This window comes from Hylaeus volcanicus, chromosome 6 (assembly GCF_026283585.1).
Source record: "Hylaeus volcanicus isolate JK05 chromosome 6, UHH_iyHylVolc1.0_haploid, whole genome shotgun sequence".
NCBI lineage: Eukaryota > Metazoa > Arthropoda > Insecta > Hymenoptera > Colletidae > Hylaeus > Hylaeus volcanicus.
In genome coordinates this window covers 11,567,571-11,584,640 of record NC_071981.1, presented here as the reverse complement: position 1 = coordinate 11,584,640, position 17,070 = coordinate 11,567,571, and the positions used below count along the sequence as shown (strand labels likewise).

The following is a 17,070-nucleotide window of genomic DNA, read 5'->3' as shown; positions in this document are numbered from 1 at the left end:
GATATTAAAATTGGCACGAAAGTCTTGACTATTCGCTTTTCGGAGTATCCATACATTTCACAGGAAATTTGTTGTTCTCTACCTTTTACTTTACAATTATGGTGGCGTTTAGGACGTTAAACATTGGAGAAATCGTGGTACGAAGATACTTGGTGTACCAATCAGGAAACAACGGTGAAATGCGACAAGGTAAAAGCGACGTCACGTACGGAGGACACGTGAAATATAAGGTGGCCTTAGCGTGGATGCAGGAGAATCTGAAGCAACGAAGGAGGTAAATTAGGTTTCCTCTGGCGGAAGAACCTGACCGAATAAGATTTGAGTCACGTACTGGGTCCTTTTTTCCTGCTTGGTCCGGAGAACGGGTACGGGTTTAACGAGGCATCGCGGAAGAAAATCGAAGTTTCCCGATCTACAGGGAGAACTCTGTTTTCAAATACTTTTTCTAATGCAGAGATGGAAACTTGTGGCCTCTTTATATGTTTCGTGGGGCCTATTCGTATATTTCGTCAGTTACGTACCTCTTACGTTCGTAAATTAGACATATTCAAGAAACGTTTTTTTTTAACTCATAAAAATTAGAGAATTGTTCGTTTTAATGGATATATCGCAAAAGCAAAAATTAGGACTTTTTGGCTTTAACCTCTCGAAGGACGAGGTTTAAATGGATTTTTTGTTCCTCTTATTGAATACACACAAACCAAAACAATTTTTATTTGTAAATTCATTCTGACAGAGAAATATGTTTAATATGGTATATTTTTTAATTCTAAAAAAGGTATTTAAGTAATTTTACTGTAAAATCAAACGCATATGTGTTAATATCCCTCAAGAGGCTAACCACCTATTAGTGAACTCCTCTAATTGTAAGTCTGAAACTACAGCTAAAGCTACTATAAGATCCAATACGAAATACAGTTATTTTTACATATGAATTTACATATGAATTTTCTTTAAATTTAAGATTTGATAATTCTGAAGAGTAAATTAATTTTAGAAGAAGAAACATAAATTAAAATATCATTCACCTACGTATTTACCAGTTTCTAAGCAAATTTAATTCATATACATGGTGGTTACCAGATGTTATCAATCCGGTTTACGTCAATATTATCATGCATAGCGAAAAATGATTCAGATAAAGTTGAATGAAAATACCATCAAATACATTAGACAATGTAAAGAAAGTTATTACTTTTTCGATTCAGAAATTGCCGTGACAGAAATGGTCGTCATATTGAACTTTTCCTGTAAATAAACTTACTACAGCATTAACAAAAGAGCCATGATTTTGTAAAAACACTAAATTTAAAATATCTCGTAAACTAATAATTGTTGAATATAAATATCATTATTTTTGAAGAGAATATTAAGCTGTATTGACTGCTGTAATAAAAAGTATTAATCCCATTTAAGAAGTGTTAATAAACTTTATACGCTCTGTTCACATTCATCTACAAAAAAACTAATCAAAACTATTCAGCTCTGTTTGAATCATTTTTCACTATCTAGAATAAGATTGACGTAAACAGAAATGGTAATATCTGATGGACCACCCTGTATATTTAAGCACCTCCTTACAATTGTAACAAAATTACGGGTACACGATAAATGCAGGGGTTACACTGATTTCCAATGACAAAAAATTCTCCACCCATACCCAACTACTTATCCTACCTAAATTCCCATCAACAAAACAACGAGTTTACGTCGTAGACGTTAATCGCAGAGGAAACGAAAAGTAAGATCGATCGATGTTGAGATAGGATTAACTTTTGTAAATACGACGACACTCGTGATCGTACTTCAGGCCAAGTGCAGATAAAATGGCGCAAGAATTTAAATCAGTACAATAGTCATGGATACGTCGCCGATCGATCATCAGGTTCGATAATCGGCGAGAGGTGTCGCGAGTTACATTGGTCAGCTAGATGGATCACGATCGAGTCGCCATTGCGGACCTTAAAGGACGCCTAAAGCCTAAAACCTGAATGAAAAATCGATCTTTTAATTAATTACATTTTTTTTAAAGTCGAGACTTCTTTTCGTTTAGGTAAATAGAAAAAACTCTTTGGTACATATAGTACAAATTAATAATAATGCAATTGTGATTACATTTAATAATACAATGGACAACGCACATGCAAATTGTAAAAATGTATACTGCAAATGTTAGATATATTATAGTAAAATAGTACACCTAAAATTTGTTATCTAAAATTCGTCGACGTCTTTAGCACTTCTTCATATTCAACAATTACTACAGAAACTTGCATCTAATACCTCCATTGTTTCTAAAGTTCCGAAGAATGAAATTAACTCGAATGAATATGAATTTTAAGCATGGATGTTGAAGGTTTAATAATCATCCAAAGAATATCATAATATTAAAAGCATTTCTTTTTTAAGATGAAAAAATGCATTAAATATTAAATTACTTTTGTACCAAACGAAACAATTTAACATCCAGCGTGAAGAGTTAAATTTACTACTTCCCCCTACTTTCGAAACCCTATACTTCAAGGAAATAAAAATTCGATAAATCAGTTCTTCCAAAGTTTCAGACCAGACTATCCACTTAACGCGGACGAATCATGCGTGGTATTTCTAATAATCGGGAGCGATCTCGGCGGTCGTGATTTACGACGTCTACGAGAGAGTCAGACGCGATTCTGTCGGTCGGGAGCAGAAGGGGGCCACAAACGAGGAAGTCCAGCGTTCCCTGCACCCTCGAAGGGCGATATCAATCCAACTCGCGTAGGACGCGCGGTCTACACCCGGTATATTATATTTATAATCCGTGCGCGTGACACGCGGTCACGTGCCTGGCTATATAATGCACCGGTGTCGGTTAATCGCATTTAAAGCTCTCCAGGATCCCCGCCTGCGGGGCCGATTATTATCGTGTCTCCTGGTGGCTTTGCAATCGAATCAAAATACGCCAGGAGTCTCGGTAGAGTTCCCTAATGTAATGAGAAACCGCCCGCGAGTCTGTCGAGAACATCCATGAAAAAAAAGTAGCAAGAAAAGTTGCGATGAAGTGGAGGGCAACTCTTAATTATCTATCAGAATATGGTATTAACGTTATGGCTTCGGATTACGCAAATATGCGACATATACATGAAATATATAGCGGGAAGTAAGAATGATCACATACATAGAATTTTAACGTAAATAATATTTTATTAAATTTTTGAGTATATACATTAATCAAACAAGTGAAAACGTTTGAGGATGAACCGAAATATGATACCATACTCTAACATTACAACGACCTGAAAAAATTGCGAAAAATATGAAGAATTTCATAGGTATACAACCGGTTAAAATTTTAGAATGCCTTGCTCTAAGCCCAAGATTTAAACCCAATAGAAAATGCCTGGGCATATTTAAAAATGAAATTGGTAAATCAATACAACGGTCCGTCAGTAACATTAAATGACTTATGGCAGTGGATGCAGGAACAGTGGCATAGTATTACGCTAGAATATTGCGAAAATTTAATATTAAGTATGCCAAAGCGTGTTCGAGCCACTGTTAAAGCCAAAGGATTATGCACCATATATTAAGCCTGGAAAAAGCTGAACAATTTATTGAAAATCAGTTACAGTAACCAAAATAATGATAATAATACGAATTTAATATTTTTCATAGAAGGTCAAAGCATTACGCATAGTACTACGTATTGTGTTTGTTTATGTTACATACAATGAAATATTATTTACGCTGAAATTCCATGTATGCGTTCAGTTTTATTCCTTACTGTATATAATGTTATAATGCATCCTACAATTGTTCAGACATCATTTAACGTAATTGGCTTTTTAAGCATTTTTTATTCGTTTCCTCATCTACTTGCGCGACTGTCAGCTTTCAAAAATGTCCATCGACAGCCCGTTCTGAGACCAACGAGCAAAAATGAAGAAACATTAAAAGGATACCGCTTGAAACATGATTTTCAAACTCCATACTCTTGCGTTCTTGCAAAGTCTGTACATTTTTTGTTGTATCGTACCGACCATTCGGCACTGGTTGTCTCCTCGAAACCAGTCAGTCGGTTACTGTTCGCCATCGAATGCATTCAAATTGTCGCGCGTTTTGTCGCTTTCGCGAAAACCAGTACCGGTATCCACTTCCTTAGCTTCCATCCTTCATACAAAGGTGCACCAACCCTTCATCAAACATTTATTTTTAAGTATACACATACGAAGTCGTTGAAGTTTCGAATTCGTCCATCGAGATAACGTCTACACGATAATAAGGACGAGATGGCTCGATAGAAGCGAAACGGAAGGAGACCGTGGCGAATAAAATGGAGAGGGAGGTGTCAGCGGTGAAATCGAGAGAGCAAAAGGTAGAGCAAGTCGTGGCGAAAGCGAAAGAAAAAGGTAGAGGAAGTCCGGACAGATGTGACTCTCGCAGCGAGATAGGAAGAACTGCTTACGCAAATGCCACGTCTGGTCCCGCTGGAATGCGGTAAAAACCGTCGGTGCAAACCAGCGAGAAAAACCGTCGCCATCGTGCCGACCGTCCGGCAGATGGGTTACTTTGGTCCGGGTTCGGGCTGAGCTTGCATACGCTCGCGTACTCGTGTGCACGCGTGTGTTCGCGCGAAACCTATGTACATCTGGAGCCTCGTTGGAAGATTCGCTTCACGTTTTCAGCGGCGTTTCTATTTCGAACCCGGGCGGCAAGAAACGTGGAGGAAAAAAATTCGGCAAAAGCGGCCTGGCGGTGTTATTATTCTATACGATCTGCGGTCACGAGCGAATTTTTATATTAGGTTGCGCGGAAAGTTCGTGCCGCTTCTTGTGAAAAATTCGAAGGCGACACATCAGATATATTTAGTGAATTATTAGGTTGTTCGAAAAGTTTGGTTCGAATGTGACGCGCTTTCTATGTAATCAGTGAACGTGGGGGTGCTTCGGATGATTTTGTGTTTATCAATAAACATTTTCAGAAGTCAGTTTATGAAATGGAGAACCAGAAAGTTCACTTTCATGACTTTCGTCATGTGATGTACTGATTTAAACGTGGCTTCACGAGTTCGCAGATCCTAAATTAGATGTTTTATATACTATGTTTTATATAATATGATATCAAAAATCCGAAGCTGGCAATTTTAGGGTGGAAGATTAAGCTCGCTCTGGCCGTCCGTTCTTATGGATTTCGTACAAAAAAAATTGTCTAGACTTTGATTGAAATGCTCTTCCTGATCCTCCATATTCGCCCGACCTTGTCTAATCTGACCATTACCTATTTCTTTGTTTGAGAAATATTCTTCGGTGCAAAAAGTTCGATGCTTTCTCCGGCGATAAGAAATCTTCATATTGGAGTAAATGCATCATGTAGCGTTTTAAAAAAAGGATCAAGGTCATTGAACAAAATGGTACCATGGTACTTTATTGAAGCAAATGGTAATATTTGCTCCAATAAAATTTCTCTTGGTGCAAAACATTGGAATCTTACTTTATTTTAAAAATTTTAAATAATCTTTCCGAGCAACCTATAGGTACCATTATGTTCCACCTTTCCCCATCTATTACTTAACTTAAAGATTCCATTGTTCCAGAATTGTTTAGATTTTTCAGTAAAAACTTTTGAAGCTATTTTTTTTATGTCAACCAAACAGTTAAAGCTTTGCTCTTTTTTATTTTTATTTGACGACTTTGTTGATCGCAATAGAGGAGAAACAGAACACTTCTGAAGGAAACCAAATCAACCAAGAGATATAATCACTGCCAAACATGAGAAAACAGACCAGTAGTAGCTAATGATCTCACCGATGTGATGTAAAAAAATGTGATTTATATAAAAAAATAAAAAACGGTAGGTTGTTTAAGTCTTAAACCGCTCATATTGCACAAAACAAGTGAACGGAGCAATGGAAATTAACCTTTGCACTCGGATGTTTCTTCTGAGAGGACAACGTAAATCCAGGCAAACTTTATTAGTGGTTACACAGGATAAACTTACGGGAATATAAAATTTGGAAAAGTGTATGATTTCTTGAAGGTTTCCGTTCAAATATCACGATAAATCAAATAAAACTATGATATATGTATTAAGATATATATAAGAAATATGAGTTACACGGAAATGTGTGAATAGTCTACACCTTAAAAAAATGACAGAGATTTTTGTATAACAAAATAAGATTTGGGAACATATTTTATATGACATAGTGCAATTTGTGAAAATAAACGAGGAAGCCTAAGATTACAACTTAAAAGATAGAAATAATCGATGCATATCTGTGACTGTTTCACACATTATCACATATCAGAATAGTATAAAGTTTTGATTTTTTACATAAATATATTCCTCAACGTCTAAAGATTCATATAAGCTCATATATCGTTACAGTAAATTACATGGTGTATAAGTTACATTATGTGATACGACGTGATTCCTGTTTGCATATTCCGTAACGAAATGATTCCAAGTGCAAAGGGTTAATGTAAACCAAGTCCATTCTTTGCTTGAGAAGCAGAGATTAACAAATAAAATAAAATAAAACTCTGTCGAAATTTTCGGATACGAACAATGCTCTTACGGTTCAGTGTCGCGATTCGTTCGACGAAATTCAATTGCTGGTACGTTTCGCGGTGCAGTAGTTAGAGACACGATTTGCTTCGAAGTTGCAAGGCAATTTACAGAGTCGCAACAATGGATCCGCAAGTTGAGCCGAGGAGGAGGCTCGTGACAAGGGATGACAATGACGGCGATGCCGAAGATGCTTGTGAACGTGGATTAATAAAGGAAGGCCAGGCCGGGGGAACAATTAGATCGAGTTAACGGCCAACTTTAATCTTCTGTCGTCCGTCAGTCGTTTACTGCGTAGCGATCTGCCGCTATTAAAGACGTTACACGCTTCACCGTTCGAAACCCCTTCCGTCCTGCCAGCAACGACCAAAGAAACATGTACAACTTTTGTCGCAAAGGCGGCGTTGATGTGTCCAAGTGACGGGATGATGTGGGTTTTCAAAAACGGATTTTTCAGTTCCGCGTCACTACCTATTTAGACCTAATCCTGTACTGTTCGTGAATGCTGGAGGATTCGAACAAAATGATTTGATGTCGCGGCGAGCGCGACTAAAGTGCTCGTGATCGATCGAAACTTCTAACACGGGGGAAAGCAACGACGTAACAAGGATCATCAGATTGTCGAGGAAGACTCGCCATCGACGTTGTAGGACCACCATGTTAACGACGCGTCTTTTCCAACGGACATTCCTCTTCTCTGCCATCGATCAAGTCTGTCCTGTCCAAGTCGAAGGAATTTTCGTGATTGACGACAAATTTATCTATAACCTTATTAAGGGGCTATTATCGCACGCCCGAGAGAAAAACAAGTTTTTTTTGAAGAATATTTATTTTACATAACAAATACTTGTGGAACGTTTATGTTTTAATATTTACTAGTAGACATGGTGTAGTAATGAACACAATTTTTTTTTTGTTTTCAATAATTTTTGTTTCATTGATAATAGCCACATGAAGATTGTTCTCTTTTTCTACGATTGGTAAGATAACTTGGCATTGGATCATCCGATAGCAATCAAACAGATTATTAAAATATAGTATTATAGCTATCGTCCCTTCCAATTGTGTAACAGAAATCAAGTATTAAGTACAACAAAATATTTGAATTACATGTTACGCGCGAATTTTAAAATATGGATATCAATGCAGAAAATTGCACTTCATAAATCAGCCGTAAAAAAATTATATTCGTTAATATTTCGATAAATAATCTAAAATGATGAATCTCTTGTATAAGTTGATCGTTTATATCTCTCGCGGTTAAAATTTTATACGTAAGATAAAAAAAACTGTATTTATTTGTAAATAACAGGTCGGAAACGTGTTCAATTGGAGTAGTGCAATAGAGCATCAAAATTTGCACAATGTTTCTATTTGCATCTTTACGTTGTTTCATACCGTTACAGAGTTATGTTGAGAAAACGCGAAAATTTTAAGGGCTGATTTCATCTCTTCAGAGCGAACTTTTTCCCAAACAAAAAAATTGTTCTTTGATAACTTCAATACACTTTATATTCCCATAAAGTTTCATTTAAATCAGATTTGTATAATTTATTTTTAGAGACTGACAACTATTTTCCGTTTCTCTTCATCTAAATAATTTTACAGTCTGTTACTGTGTATTGTATATTTGTTTTCTTATACCATACGTACAATTAAATATCTTTATATTGCCGAGGACCAACAAACTACATACGTTCAACAAATATGAACAGCACGACTGGAATGGCACTCTCGATTAATAATTTCATACCAAGCAACAATTCATATATGGTAATTACATTTATCGATAGCCGTCTGGTCCGCAAAGTGCGCCGTTTAAAATTTATCAGATTATCGTTATCGAGTGTGGTATTAATGTATTCACGAATCGGTAATGCGTTTGCTGACTGCTTGACCAGACGATAAGGTCACTTCAGAAACGATTGAAAGATTCGATCGAGGAATCAGTATGGATGACTGTTTAATTATCCGAAGCGTTGCATTTCGAAATTCCAGGGAGTGGATGGTCCGAGTGGAAAGATATTGGGCGCCAAGAATCGAGGAAGACCCCAATGAGTTAGGTTCAGGCTGGCGACTGTATAGGTGGACGCGGCGACAAATTAATGGCCACGTGTATCCAGAAGGAGTCGGAACAAGACGGTATATGCGCGAGCGTTTAACATGACAAGATGTTACTAATTCAGGGTAGGTAGAACTGAAGAGGCCGACCGTCATACAAGCACAAAGGGGCCGACGCTCCGAATCCCTGTGCTGCTCCTCTAATCTGCTCCAATTGGGACGGCAGGAGTTAGAAGGGCCGATGTCCCTCCACGGTATGACGCGTGCTACCATTTATCCCAATCATCGAACGACCGGTCGCTCTTAACGATCGACAAATAAAAACTACTCGTCATCCGGGCTGAGGAGGAAGCCGCGCAAGACAAGAGGCTTGCGCCCATCTACACCTTCCTCGTTCACAAAGGCGGGATAGACTTTGTCGCGTTAAAACATCATTAGATATACAAATTTTTCATTTCCCGTAGGTCGTGCACGAGAAGGTTAACCCTTTGCACTCGAGAGGAGGCTCTCAGTCACCACTAGGTTTTCTTTAGGTTTAATTTCTTTGGATCTCTAAGTGTCAATAAAATAATTGTAGTTGAGGCAAAGGTGACCTGATTCTCAAATCTCAAATTAAAGATCTCATTTTCGAAGTTAATCTAAGCTTAGCATTCGTGACAATAGAATGCTAAGAAAGCATCTCGAGTTGCTGATAGATACCAGAAAAAAGGCCTCGAGTGCAAAGGGTTAATATTGGTTAATTTTGACGAGTTACGTTTGACTTATAAGGATCTAAAAATGACTGACTGGGCTTTGACTAATTAGTCCGTATCGAACTATATGGACGTGTTATCAGTCCGTTTGAAATGGCGTCGAGGTTGTACCTGAGGGTGAGCGACAAAGTTGGAGTAGTGTACTGCGTATGATTGTATGCAAAAGGTATGTAAAGGGATTCTTGGTAAAATAAGATAAACAAAATATACATAAAGGGTCAACAAATTTTTATATTAACCAGGCAGCTGTGATTGACGAATATACTCGTCATAGAGAAAAGGCAGTATTTCATGTCATGACGAGTATAATCATCATGCGTAAAATTTAGTTACCATTACTAAAGAGTTATTTAAGAGTATGTTTCACAAATTAATTTGAGTAGCAGAAGTATAAGTGGTATGAATTTTTAGAACGACCTAATATATAGCCGTCTTTTCGATCCGATATTACATCGTGTTTGACGACTATAGCTATCGTAGCTTGATTCTCACTCTGAAAAGAGGACGCCACAGCCGACTGGTTCAAGCAACATCAGACGTTAGAATTTGTCAGTTTCTGTAGTTCGTACTCGGGAGGGTTAGTTTTTGTTAACTTTGACGTATTGTGTTTGATGCATCTACGAGGATCTAGAAATAACTGACTGAGCTTTGACTAGCTGGCAGTGTTGGATTATATGAAAGTATTACCAGACAGTTTGGAATGGCACCGAGGTTGCACCTGAGAGTAACTCAGCAAAGGCTGAGTAGTAGACTATGTATGATTATATGCAGATGTGCAAAGAACATAGGATAATCGATTCAATAAGGCAAACGAAATACACAAAAGTGGTCAAGAAATTGACTCATTAGACCACTATCAGACGATAAAATTGACCACTTTTTGTAGTTTGACCACAAAAGGGATAATCTTTGTTAACTTTGATGTATTATTTTTAATATTCGAGTATCTAGATAAACTGAATCGCCTTTGACTAACTGGTGACGCGATGGACACATTGTCGGATAGTTTGCAATGCCATCAAAGACGGATCTGAGAATGAGTGGCGAAGGCAAACGAGTAAACTGCAAATATTTATGAGCAAAAAGTGTATAAAGAATATAGAACAATTGGTGCAATAAGGCAAGGAAAATATATACACAGAATCAATAAATTATAGCGGACAGTATCATTAAACGAAGTAATTCCTCATTTCCAGTAGTGCACTGGACGAAAAAAAAGCAGACTAATATTTGTTAACTTCGACCTTAGTACAAATCCCTTCACGAACCTGAATGACTCTTGTGCAAGGGTGGTAAGTTCGTGACCTCTGTAGCGTTTCCAAAGGGGGCCCACAATCTGGGGAACATCAAACGCACGTTACAGCCACCTGAAAGCAAAAGATTGCCATAAAATAATCTGCAATCTCGATTTATTTTAAGAATGGAGAACCATTTGGTAATTGAAGGCCACGTAACACTTCAGAGATTTCCCATGAACAAATTTTGAATTTCATGTAACAACCATATTGCTCTGAGCACGTGCCATAAAGTGGGTCGAATTAAGTACTATTCAAAAAGACTCGTTTGAATATATCAGAATGGTTGAAAACAAATAACATGTATACATCCTTTAAAAGGTGGAAAGGTTGTGGAACAAAATGGTAACTATGTAATTCAATAAATATATATTAAAATTCAAATGTGCCTTTGAATTTTTTTAAAAAAATTGGCACGAACTTTTTGAACAATCCAATAGCTAAAGCAATAAGTAAAATCGATTAAATTGAATGAGACAAAGAGAAATAAATGTGATTTATATACAGTAGAGGCTCCCGTATCCGAACTAATAGGGAGACAAATAGAAGTCCTTTTTAACCGGCTTCGAAAAGGTTGCATTGTATGTAATAATTTAACCAAATTCATCAAAAGCTGGTGAGAAATAAAATAATTTTTGGAAAAAAAATATAACCGACTTCAAAATAATATTAAAACTGCACTAAAAAGTATGAAATAATTTCTATTTCCTTTATATTAAATTATGTTAAATAACTTTTTCGTAGTCAGTTAATAATGCAGTTTAAATAGAAATTATTTCATACCTTTCACTGTATTTTCTCATACTTTTAAGCAATTATATCTAGAGCTGGTGAGTATTCATATAAATCAACTAGAAATTATTTCATACCTTTTAGTGCAATTTTAATGTTTTTCGAAGTCGGTTAAATTCTTTTTCTAAAAATTATTTTATTCAAATGACTCGAATGTTTCGACATGAGAAAGCACGTTGTGCGGATAGCAGAACATGTGGATAATAGACGTCCGTATATTAGGGAATTCGGATAATAGGAGTACGGATACGGAAGTCTCTACTGTACTCTATATTACCCATGAAATTTCTCTAACAATGGCTAAAAAATGGCTGCGCGAAACACTCGAGAAGGCCGCAAGTCCCCCGCCTCTGGTTCAATCTAACGTGAAATCCCGACGTAAATATGGAAGGAGGAAACCGAGGAAAGATCTCGAGCATATTTCCGAATCGTTCATGCATCATTGTCCGCGTCGCCGCTAACGCAGAACCGACGTCTCACGCCCTGACAAATTTGGTATTCCCGGTCCGTAGGAGAGATCAACCCCTCGACAAGAGCGTCTTTATTAGAAAGAAGGGCGACCCTTCGCTATTTATCAACCCTGCCCCGGCCATTACTTCGCTCTCTTTCTGCCTGCATTCCTATCCGTGAACGCCCGCCATTTGTTCTCCTCAGCCTCTTTGATCGGCATCGGTAGCGCGCGGAGAATTCGAACTTCGCGCCCGTGACTGCAATCTCGCGTACCGATGGCAGCGAATCAAAGTGCTCGTCGACCTGGGCCGCCGTCGATACGAAACGAACTTTTCCTCGCAGGAGACGATTTAGTTAGTTAATTGTTTCATCGAAGTGCTTAGATCCCGCAGGTCGGTCTCACTTGATTTTTACATACGCAGAAAATGATTAACCCAGGACGATAATTTTCTGGTCGTCTTTTTCAGTCTAATCTCACAGACTTAAGTGTAACTAAAATAAGAAACTCGGTTTCAGGAATTCTTATTATAGCTTTATTATGTTTAGTTAAAGTAGTACTTCACAAGAATATGTACTCGGTAATAATTTGATTTGCGCGTTGAAAGTGCGAGAGCGCGACGACACGGGCTCCTACGTTTTTTGCTCGCGACACTCGTGTGTCTACGGTATGCCGAACATGGTATAGCAGTAATGTTCTCCGAGTCAACCCGTCAACAACGATACAAATAAACTACGTGAAACCGTTAAATCTGTTTTTCCTTTAACAACCACGCCCAAGAAGAATAAAAGTATTACCCACAAATAGAAATTATCATTTTGGATAATTATTAATTTTATTAAGACATTCGAAATTTTTCCCCTTCTCGGTTCGTCATGGTTCCTTACACCGATTTATATCACGCTCAGCCCCTATGAAGCGGTTAAACGTAACACAGACCCTTTACCACAAATGTATTTAAAAAAAAAGATTAGCAGGCTATAATGACAGGATCATAGTTCTTATATAATCGAATTTCGGTAACTCAAGAACCCGTATGAGACTACAATATTGTTCATTCCCTTCCACTCGTTTTTTTTTTTTTTAATTTCTTTCTCACATTCTTCTACATCTTGAGTTTCAGCCCATTGCTGCTTACTTCTATAAACTGGTAAAATTGTTTTCTGTCTTTCAGAACAGGGAAATTTATGTTCTTAAATTTATTACTCTTTTTCTCTTCGTTGCATGATTCCATTTGGGTCATTTGGCCGTTGGATTAGTTAACGTTACCGTCCCTGCCACGAGGAGGCAGATCCTCTACGATTTTTAATAATGAACTCTCTTTTAAGGTCGATTCAGACTATTCACACTTAACAGACACCGACTTGAACGTTCCGTCAACGGGAATAGTGTGATTAGTTCCATTAAAACGCGTGTTTTAATGTTTTGTCGTGTCGTTGCCGGAACGTGACGGTCAGTGTTGTATAGTCTGAATCGACCTTTATTCGTTAGTTTATATTCCTCTTCTTCTTCTTTTTTCTTCCATTTTTCAATTATTTCTTTTCCATTCGTGTTCAAATTCCTCAGGGTTCGTTGTTCCCACCAGCCAATGTCATCGCTGTGTGAATATGTCTCAGTTTCCACATTTCTTTAGAGTATTTTCTAAATAGTAGATCATACACATCTCCTGTATCAATTGGACGTTTCCAGTTTAGAATTTCCATTAAATTAAAGGTGTTTCTTCCATATGCATCTACAGTTCATCTGTTCTGCCATTCGGTGTAAATCTTTTCCACGATTATTTTAATCTTATTCTGATCTGTTACAAGATCCTCCTGATCAGGAATATCGTAAGTAAGGTTTCCTCCCGCTCAATCGTGAAAACATCCATGAATTCGATAATGATACCGAGAAAATCCTGCAGTAACGTTGCCCCCCTTTCTTCATTCATGAGCTTCCGCCATTGCTTCTCTTCCGCTTCTACAACAGCACTTTTAGCGCGCGGGAAATTTAACCTTCGCTCTCGCGTCCGAAATCTCGCGTATCGATGGCAATGAATCTGAGTGTGAATCAACCTGAACTTCCACCGATTCCCAAGGAACTTTCACGCCAGCGGACGATAACGAAACGACGAAGATAATTTCTTGAATCATCTGCAGCGCATCGATGCAAGCCTTATCGCGATCGAATTCTAAGGCTGCTGTTTCCAGGAATCGGCAAGCTTTGAAAATGAAATCGGTAATCCGGGCAATATAGGACCGGCTGGGATAATCTGAGATAGCGGAGGGAGATTAGCGCGCCACGCCGCAAAGGTTATCTCATTCACGCAGGATTATCAGAAATAAATCATATTTTCCTATAAAGCGAGCACAGTACGCGGTCGAGATAAGATGACCGCGCGGTTAGGTATACAACATCGATACCGGTCGTGTGTACACATTGCAGGTAATGCGTGTTTGTTGTCGTTGAGCATCGACGATATCGCCGTTTGTCCGCGCGACGCTTATCCTGTGTGTCTCTTTCGCAGCTATCGTTCGGTCGTAAATCTATAAACGGTAAATCCTATAGCGTGATTTCCAGAGGAAAATCGTCGACAATTTGCCAAGGGGGCCACCTGCGAGGCAACGCGAGGAGAACCTGTTTACGTGTATAGGTAGCTGATTCTTGAATCTGTGAGTGTGAATCTTCGTTAACATTTGCTTTAAAAATTTACACCGACGCCGATGATACACAAAATCGGCTGATAAGTCTAACCAGAGAATACATCCGTGGGTAAAAATTAATTTAAAACGATAAATCGATGATGGTTGTTTAGGGACACTCTTCTTTATTTGCGGGTGACAGTTGAATACTATTTTTAGGAAACCTTGTTCAAAAATGATGTATCGGCCCTTTATCCAAGAATGTGTTCATTGACAATGTCTGTGTTACATTGCTATTTTTTTTATTATAACTGTTATTTATTTGTAGATACTCGAAGAAGATTCATAGTCGTTCCAATAAAGTAGTGATATAGCACTACTTCGAAATGAAAGGCTACATTTATAATTTTTGTGGAAACAAAAGGAGTTGCTGTAATAAACTAATGAGAAACAATATTTGTGATATTTCAATCTCTGCAATCATTTTTACTACGTATAGATAAAGAAGAAATGGCTACCATCTTTGAACAATCGTATGTTTATTTATCAAGGAGCAATCAGAATTGATATATATATACATTTCAAGAATTCAATATTTGCATGGCAATAACGAATTGCGAAGCAGAAAATCTATGAAAAAGTTCACCATCGATAAGTTAAGATAGTAGAATTTTTATATCACTAGTGATCGGTAAATTTCAAAAGTAGATAATTTTAGCTAAACTGGAGTGCAAATTAAATGTTACAGAAACAATGATAAGGTTTTGACATTTCGATTTTGGCAAGGGCTCTTTCGAAAAACATTCATCCAGCATCTTACAAGGTATCTTAATTCTCTGTAATTCTTTGTAACTCTGAAGCATAGTTGAGCAGTGATTACTTTGCAAGTCCTATTATAGTCATCACTCGCAATTGTGAAACTAAAAGCTACATTGCTGGTCTGCAACCATAAATAACTAATTCGTAATCTTCTAAAGCTAATCGTGTCGGATTAAAGATTAATCATTATTACTGGCTATTCAATAATAATTGATAACGTGTAACCCATCGCTGTTCCGAAGTCAACCATATATCTATATTTTCGAAGTATGATTTCATCATTTTATCACCGTGCCTCGCTGTGATTTTAAAGCATTAGTATGTTCATGAAGCACTCTGTATATCTGGTTAATAATTACAATCTCATACCAAGAGACGTATACTGTTACAAGGTTGATTTTAAAATTCACATCTTAATCATAATCATAATCTCGATTTTCATTGTTTATTAACATCTTGTTATACACATTTTTCAGGAACGAAAACTCATTTGAGTTATGAAGGACGAAAACAATTTTATCTCCCATTGCCTAGTTTTTTCTCGAGCGACAAGAAGATGGCTCTAGCCGACTAAGAGGAATCGACCCATCGACGTACATTAAAATTGAAAATGTAGATTAGAATCTGACTAGAAAATAACTAAATACTCGTTTAATACTTTCTGTATTGTTAAACTGGACGATAGAGATTTTGCAATAGATACTTTAAGCAAAATACAATGATATTAAGGCAGATACAGGGTGAGCAATGATTGGTGATCAAAACTTTCAGTGTATATAGTAGTCTTGAAAAATAGCTAAATAGTGTTAGTGAACACAAATTTAGGAATCTAGTCACCGAGTTATGAAGAATAATTTGATTTAACTACAATAAGAGCACAAAGTAGCTTCTGAACATTTAAACACAAGTCTGGAAATATTTTTCACTGATATGTGTACATATTCAAGTAGTTCGTGTTCAGATATTTTGAGAAGTGTACATAGGATTTTTGTATCCTTTTTTATCACAGAAAATAATATTTACTTATAGTATTTGTGGAGGGCTAGTTTGTACTAATTTTTGATTGTTCTCATTTCTAGCTTTGATTACTGTGATACATCTATATCAAAATATAAACTTAACATTAATAATATCTATTATTCATTACAAAAATCTAGGACAGGTAACTTTGTATCTGTAATTATATATTGTTTCTTTCATTATCCTTACCTTCTTACTTTCTATTTCTATATGTAGATTCAAGTATAAAATACCCTTGTTAAATTTTTCCTGAATACTCGAAAACTGTGACTTTCACACCCATGCTTATTAACGCTTATTCGCATATCATGACAAGTACTCCGAATACCCAATATTTAAATCATCAATATCAGCACACCTCGCTCAAAGATCCTTAGCCACGGCACGATCAAATACAATGACATGCCTATCAATCTACACAATTCCAATACGATCTATTATTACGAAGAAATATCCCTGATAAAATGAATTCATTCCAGAAGGATGTCAGCAAAATTACCTCGAGAATCGTCGAATCGAAGCGTCTCGACCTTCATCGCCCCGTATCCACCCCTTGGTAGCCAAGCCTCAAAACAAGACACTAAATACACCGCCCCAAGGAACCCTCTCCTGCTCATCACCTGGCAATTACCGCTTAAACCGCTTAGGCCGATTCAGGTCGACACACTGGTGGGTTGATATTATTGCGTTAGCTATTAGCCCGATTAGCAGTATTG

General features: G+C 37.2%; 1 protein-coding gene and 1 long non-coding RNA gene across 4 annotated transcripts in view; one reads left to right on the top strand and one right to left on the bottom strand.

The window, feature by feature from the left end:
• Positions 1-17,070, bottom strand: part of LOC128878374 (fez family zinc finger protein 2-like) — a 46,511-nt gene that overhangs the window by 23,932 nt on the left and 5,509 nt on the right. The window contains exons 2-3 of one of the 3 annotated variants that reach the window (XM_054126516.1): positions 16,854-17,020; positions 10,628-10,726 (exon numbers count right to left, since the gene is read on the bottom strand). The exons of 1 other annotated variant lie outside the window; for it this stretch is intronic. In XM_054126516.1, the coding sequence (XP_053982491.1) occupies positions 10,628-10,726; positions 16,854-16,971 (217 nt within the window). In that variant the 5' untranslated portion in view covers positions 16,972-17,020. The remainder of the gene's footprint in view (positions 1-10,627; positions 10,727-16,853; positions 17,021-17,070) is intronic. One more of the 3 variants, XM_054126515.1, reaches the window with a different exon arrangement.
• On the top strand, positions 14,402-16,827 carry LOC128878376 (uncharacterized). The gene is made up of 3 exons (XR_008457395.1): positions 14,402-14,545; positions 14,844-15,338; positions 15,811-16,827. It is a non-coding gene; the product is annotated as an uncharacterized LOC128878376 (long non-coding RNA).